Source organism: Narcine bancroftii, chromosome 12 (genome assembly GCF_036971445.1).
Source record: "Narcine bancroftii isolate sNarBan1 chromosome 12, sNarBan1.hap1, whole genome shotgun sequence".
Taxonomy (NCBI): Eukaryota; Metazoa; Chordata; class Chondrichthyes; order Torpediniformes; family Narcinidae; genus Narcine; species Narcine bancroftii.
Window position 1 is genome coordinate 60,235,081 of NC_091480.1, and position 7,457 is coordinate 60,242,537.

At 45.0% G+C, this 7,457-nt stretch overlaps 1 protein-coding gene across 1 annotated transcript; it reads right to left on the bottom strand.

Moving 5' to 3' along the window:
• Window positions 1–3,912: 3,912 nt before the first annotated feature.
• Window positions 3,913–6,939, bottom strand: LOC138746640 (homeobox protein Hox-C9-like). Its single transcript, XM_069904928.1, has 2 exons — window positions 6,441–6,939; window positions 3,913–4,169 (listed from the first exon to the last, which is right to left on the bottom strand). The coding sequence occupies exons 1-2, from the start codon at window positions 6,937–6,939 to the stop codon at window positions 3,913–3,915; spliced, it is 756 nt and encodes a 251-aa protein (XP_069761029.1).
• Window positions 6,940–7,457: the final 518 nt, after the last annotated feature.

Genomic DNA, 7,457 nt, shown 5'->3' on the forward strand with positions numbered 1-7,457 from the left:
AAGAATTTTAAATTCTTACTCACATATCTGCACATAATTACATACATACGATCAGGCATGTACGCATACACGAAACAGACAACACACATACAGTCAAGTACATAAATACTTCCTCAATACACCTTCAAGTACTCACACAATTTTTCATGAACTCACCTCTACACATTCAGATACATAAATATCATTCACATACACGCATAATCGAAGACACGTATATGCATGCACTCAAGTAAATAAACTTTTCCCACACCCAAATTTATTTATCTACACATATAATTTCATGCACACAGCCATTCACAAGCATTCAGATTTATAAATCTCTTACAAACAAGAGACATATAAGGAGACACACAGAAGAACTTGTACACATGCACACATTGAAAAATTCAAATATATAAACACACAGAGACATACACACATACACGCAGGCACATGCACACAAACACATACACATACAGACACACACATACATACAGACACACACATGCACACACGTATATGCTCAGACACACAGAAAGACACAAAACAGACACGCACGTGGGTGCACACCCACAATCACACACACACACACACACACACACACACACACACACACACACACACACACACACACACACACACACACACACACACACACACACACACACAGACCCCGTCTGACTCCCGTGGTGTAGCCCTTTGCATAATTTCGGAAACCCAAATGGAGACGGACAAAATTCGACAAAATGGGGTCGGTTTGGAAGTTTAATCTATGGTTCCCTGGAATGCAAAGGCGGGACAGAAGGGTTGGATGTGCCCTATTCCCACCCCGTCCTTGCGACTCTTACATACACGCACAAACAAACTTAGAAGACAGTACGTGCCCCAATCCGCTATAAAACCATAAAGTAATTACATCCAGACGTCTAGCCTGTCTCTCTGGCGGTTGTCTACAGCCCTATGTATCGCAACAGCAGTGGGGTGTGCTGGCCAGTTGTAAATACCTTTCTTTTCATTCCGAAAACAAGTCTTCTCTCTCTCTGTCTCTCTCAAATTCAAAACGATGATCACTTTATGTTTGGAAACCTCAGCCAATTTCACCTCCCCCTTTCTCTCAACATCACCCTTCCAATCTCAAAGGCGACCCAGAGCAAATTATGAACTATACATTACAACGGAGGGGGGTGGGAAACGAAACATAGAGAGAGAGAGAGAGAGAGAGAGAGAGAGAGAGAGGGACAAACAGACAAACTGACAGACATGCACACACACACACACACACACACACACACACACACACACGCACACACACACACAGATATACACAGAGAAATAATATAATTCGGACAAATGCAACACAAACACGCAGATAAATGGGTCAGCAGAGATACTTCTGTATGTATCTCTCACACACGCACATAGATCAATTAATCAAACGCGCAGATTGATATTGGCATGTACTGGTTTCATGTGTGCGCGTGAGTGTGCGTGTGTGTCACCATATGAAATAGTGGTGGTCTTACTCTCTCTCACACACAGAATCTACAGATAACTAAAACAAACATATACTGTATAAACAAGCTTTCACTCTCTGTCAAACACAAAAACAGATATTTAGGTAAAATATAGATTTACAAATTTCTTTATCTCTCTCTCGTCATCCCCCTCTCTCGAGCACATTCACACAGATATTTAGGCAAACATAAGATATATAAACAAGCACGCACATCCACTGTCTTTCTTACACACGCAAATATTGATACATATAGAATTATCCAATGGGTCCATACACAAATATAGACACGAACACATTCAAATATAATTTCCTTCGAACATAAATGTGCACACTGACGTAGAAACACAAGACACACAATCCCCTTCGCAAATAGAAACTGTTGTTCTCCCGTACACAAGGCTAGAAACATGCAAACACGCGTTTCCTCGCACTTGGACAGAGACCCACGGATACAGATGCAGACACAGACACAGACACGCACACACGTGCACAGAGACGCGCGCATACATACACACACACGCACGCAAACAGGTTACAGGTTTCCCGCGCACACACACATTCACCGAGACGCATGCACAGATGCAGATAAACCCACGCACAAACTGCAAAGAGATGCACGCACACACATGTAGACATGGACATAAACGCATTTGCACAGAGACGCATGGACACACAGATACACACGCACAAACATACAGAGAGATGCACCCACACACATGCAGACACAGACACACACATGCATACGCATGGACAGACAGACAGACAGACAGACAGACAGACAGACAGACAGACACACACACACACACACACACACACACACACACACACACACACACACATAGATACATAGAAACATACGGAGACATACACACGCAGACACACAGGCATGCACATACAGACACACACACAGACACAGACACAAATAAAGACACACAATCACACTCACGTGCACACGTGAAACCAATAGCACCCAGGAGCGTTGAGTTAGTTTAAAGCTCCAAGAAAATGTTCACATTCCTGCAGATTGAACTTTGGCGAGTTGTTTGGTCAGAGCATGTTAACTGGGAAATATCAGGATAAGATTATAGGGCCAATTGGATTACTGGAACAATAATCTACATGATCAAAAATCGTACACCGTCCCACTCCTCATCCTGTCCGAGTGAGTAAATATCTCCAAAGAGCAGAACATCGATCGAAATACATTTATTGAAATGAAAGTTGCGATTTATTTTCCTTTTACCCACACCTCTCAGGTCATGACTGTTCACGCTTCCTAAGTCTCTGATTGACTTTTATGTATCTTTAAGGACGAAATAAAGTCTTAGATGAAGTAATGATGATCACGCGCTCTCTCCATTATCTCTCTTCGCTTTCTCTCCCTTTCCTTTTCCTCTCCGTCTGTCTATTCTTGCTATATCTCTCTTCCTCTTTCTGTTTATCTGTTCTCTATTTTTTATCCATCGCACAAACATCAAAATACACGAACATATACAAATATACTCACAGGCAAACCTGACAGACTTGTAGAATTAGCTCTCAAATCATCTCCCAACTCACGTTCCCAATAATTGTAACGAATAATATCTCACTTGTAAGAGCTTCAATCTAACACCAAAAACATAAAATCATCGCAGTTTTCCTGCTTCTAATTTGCTATCTGAAACGGTTATTTTATAGATTTTAAGCAGACAAGGATAAGCGGCGGAGAAAGGGGGCAGGGGAGAGAGAGAGAGAGAGAGAGAGAGAGAGAGAGAGAGAGAGAGAGAGAGAAAGAGAGAGAGAGAGAGAGAGAGAGAGCGAGAGAGCTTAATTATCCATCCATAACATTTCCGAGCTGTCCCTGTGAGTGAGTGAATGAGAGAGAGAGAGACTGCGTGTGTGTGTGTGTGTGTGTGTGTGTGTGTGTGTGTGTGTGTGTGTGTGTGTGTCTGTCTGTCTGTCTGTCCGTCTAGATTATTTTTAAAGAAAAGACATGCGTTCCTTCTGCGCTCAAAACGTTGTTTGTTTATAAAATACCAATCGACTCCCTCAAAGGAATGAGATTTAAACATGAATTCTGAGCGAGTCTCAAATATATTTAAATACTCCGTGTACAGCAATTGAGGTGTAACATCACATATGGACAAACCACACAAATCAAACCAATCTTCAAACATTCTTACAGCAACGTTTCCTTCTTTACAGAACAAAAACTGACATCACAATTACAGCAATTATAATACACTTTATACAATTTTAAACGAAAGTCAGTCAAACTAAAACCTACACCTTGTTTAAATTATATAAACATTTCAAAACGGGGAGATAATCTGTTTAGTTTTGAGATCGGATCCAACAAAGAATCGTTTTTACTTATACGGAATTGTTCGTTTCCCCAACCCCCCTTCTCCCTTCTATTGAACCATGCCTCATTTTTAAGATGATTGCGATATTAGGTTTTTTTCGGTTTTCTCGCGATTAATTTTTTTCATCTTCATTCGCCGGTTTTGGAACCATATTTTGACCTGCCTCTCCGTAAGATTCAGCAGCCGGGCTACTTCATAACGTCGATCCCTCGTTAAATACATATTGTATAAGAATTCTTTCTCTAATTCCAAGGTCTGGTGTTTGGTGTAGGGACAACGTTTTTTCCGCGTTGACCGCGCATGTATCCAGTTCACAGCTGGGTTACCTGTGACAAGGTGAGATCAGGGTCAGTGCGACGGGATCTTTCGGTATTTCTTTAATTATTAGAATAAAGCACAAAACACGCGAAATCACAAAACCAGGGAAAATAAGAGGGACAATGTTCAACTTTATCTCTCCAATGGCGGCCAGCGTTCCCCACTCTAAATACCAAATGGCATTGTTTTGTCTGTTTCGCTGCGCCGTTACTTTTTCCTCCTTTCCCCTCTCTTAATTATCATATCTCACCGAGCTCCCTATTCTCTCTCCCCCTTCTTTCTCCCTCTCCCGCCTCCTCTCTCCTCCTCTCCCCTTTTTACTCTCTCTCCTGCCTCTCTCTCCCCATCTCCCCTTCCTCTCCCGCCTCCTCTCCCCTCTCTCTTTCCTCCCCTCTCCCCTTCTTTCTGCCACACCCACCTCTCTCTGACTCCCCCTCTCCCCTTCTTACTCTCTCTCCTGCCTGTCTCTGTATTCCTCCCCATCTCCCCTTCCTCTCCCGCCTCCTCTCCCCTCTCTCTTTCCTCCCCTCTCCCCTTCTCGGGTCGCCAGCCACTCCCACCTCTCTCTGACTTCCCCCTCTCCCCTTCTCCTGTCCTACTCTGTCTTCCTCCCATTCTATCCCTGTTTTCTCCCTCTCCAGCCTCTCTCTCCCTCTCTCTGACTTCCTCCTTTTTTTCTCCATCTCCCATTTTCTCTTTCCTCACCTCACTTTTACCATGTCTCCCGGAATTTTTCCTCACCAATCTGCCTTAGGTCTCCCGTCTCCCCGCCCCCACCCACTACCAGTCTCCTCTGTCTGACTTTCTTTCATTGCTATTCATCCGCTCCCATTTCCCCTCCCTTCACTCATACTCTCTCCCGCCCTCTGTCTCTCTTCATCTCCTCTCCCCATCTCTACCTCTCCCTTCTCTCTATTTCCCCTCTCTCGCTCTCCATTCTCTCCTCTCTCCACTCCTCTTCTCTCCTCTTCCTCCCTTTCTCCTTCTCTCTCAATTTCTTTGCAAACCTCATGCCCCATTTCGGTTGTAAGAACCCCACAAATTTCCTAATGTACAAGGTCACATCTTACGGCTGCCTAATTCCAGTGGATTGAGCGAAGCTATTAGTTACCAGGAGCAGAAGGTGCTTTATCTTTAAACACACCAGCCGTTCCCATAAGCACAGAGAAGGAACTGTATACTGCCTGTCGTTGCTGAATGTTGTTATATTAAAAACTTAAGTCAGGTCAGGTCAATTCCAACGTCTCTGCCTGCTTAGAATCAATTTACATTTTAAGACGTACATTTCATATACGCTTTATAATTCAAAACGAATTTTTTTAAAAAGCTTGATAGAATAATGTAAAATGAAAACGTTGCTCACGTTGGTTCTGGAAATTTTAATGATTAATTAATTGGAGATGTGTGTTTTCACATTGGGAATGCATTCTCTCTCTCTCTCTCTCTTTCTCTCTCTCTCTTTCTCTCTCTCTTTCTCTCTCTCTCTTTCTCTCTCTCTGCATTTTACCTTTTCCGACAGTCTGCCTATCATTTTCTCTGTTTTTCCTATCTCTCCGTTACTCTCATTCTCCTGTTCCCTAAACATTCTGACACCCGCTCTCCCCTCTACCTCGTCTTCGTTCCCTCTCTCTGCCTCATTCACTTTCTGCCTCCCTCACTCTCTGTCGCTGCCTTTTTTGTCTCCTCTGTTGTCTTTCTGTCCTACTCTCTATCACTACCTTCCATTTTCGTCTCCCCTTGACTCCCCAAACCTCCCCTTCTGCCCCTCGACAATTTTCTCGCTCTTTTAACGGTGATCTTTCCTCGTTTTTCTCACTGATTCCTCTTCATCTACCCGTCTCTCTTTTCACTGCCTATATTTCTCTTCCTCAAACACATATACCAGACACACGCACACCACCACACACACATGCATACACATACATTCGCACTCGCCATCATTACTTCAAAATGTGGCGTTAGTTTGTAAGTTCGTCTCCTGCTCTATACAGCTCCTGTACCGAAACGCCACAAGGTCCAGCAACAACAAGCTATTACATTCATCTCATGCCCCAAACACCACCTGCCTATAAAACGCCCCATTCCGTCCAGAATCGGTTTGCCTTCTTGAATGAGAGGGTGCCAGGTGAACCTTTCTCTCCCCGTCTAACTAATACTTTAATGATCTCAATCGCTCATACACAACCGGAGGACGCACCTTTCCAAATGTTGAATAAGTTGGTCATTTTTTTTTATTTTGGAGGGAGGGGGTGAGGGTGGCGGGGAGGAGAACAACTTACTCGGGTCGATTTCCGCCTTGTCTTCCTTCTGCTTGGTATCCGGTACGCTGACACACTGAGCTATCCTATCGGCCGGAGACGCGTAGAGATATTCGGTGAAGCAACGCCCGTCGCCTACGGCCCCTGCGCCTGGAACGCAATCCGGCTTCATCGCGTAGGGCCGCCCGCTTCCAGGAAACCCGTGGAAAGATACGGGGCCTGCCAAGGGTTGCAACCAAGGCCGCGCGCATGGCGAGTCGGGTCCGAGGTGAGGTTGGTGAGAGTAGGAATGGTATATACCTCCACCCGGCACCGAGGTCGGAGCCCAAGAGCTGGTGTAGGTGGGTGGTTTCGGCGGCACGGCGAAGGAGCAAGGCGCCGGAAAATCTACACATTCCCCCATTAACGAGGCGGATGTGTGAGTGGTTGCATTTCCGAACCTGCCCGTGTAGACTTCCTCCCCTTCATGGCTAATAAGCGAGTCAATGTAATAACTGTTTAAAGCACTACCGCTGGTCATATCCCCCGGAATTATACGCGCGCACACACACACACACACACACACACACACACACACACACACACACTCACACGTACAAAACAGTCACAAAACGTTTCACATTCCCACTCTTACTCCCCCCCCCCCCCCCTATCTCTCTCGCTATTTCTCTATCTCTCTCACACACACACACCAAAGCAGGTGATTGTGTGTGTACGTTTGGGCCGGCGAGAACCAATTGGGGCTCCGAGAGTCACGTGATTGCATGATTTCCCCCCCCCCCCCACCATCTCTTTCTCCTCCCTCCCGTTTTCATCAGCCCCTCTCACCACTGATTCCCCCCCCCCCCACCTTCCCGCGGTCCATTAACTCTGACCTAAACGAACCCCATCCTTCCAAAAGACCACGCTGGATTTTACAGCCACCAAGTCATGGCCAATACTGAAACAACGTGCTTTAATATGGAAATGTAAAAAGACCGGGGAGAGACTGGGAAGATAGTGAATTGAATTGTGATGGAGAAAACTTTAGTTAATAGC

What these genes read in the sequence shown, in the direction of transcription:
- LOC138746640 (XM_069904928.1), bottom strand. Translation starts at nt 6,939, where the DNA reads ATGACCAGCGGTAGTGCTTTAAACAGTTATTACATTGACTCGCTTATT. An exon ending in CAAGGCGGAAATCGACCCGA is followed by an intron (nt 4,170 to 6,440) that starts GTAAGTTGTTCT and finishes ACCTTGTCACAG; the next exon opens with GTAACCCAGCTGTGAACTGG.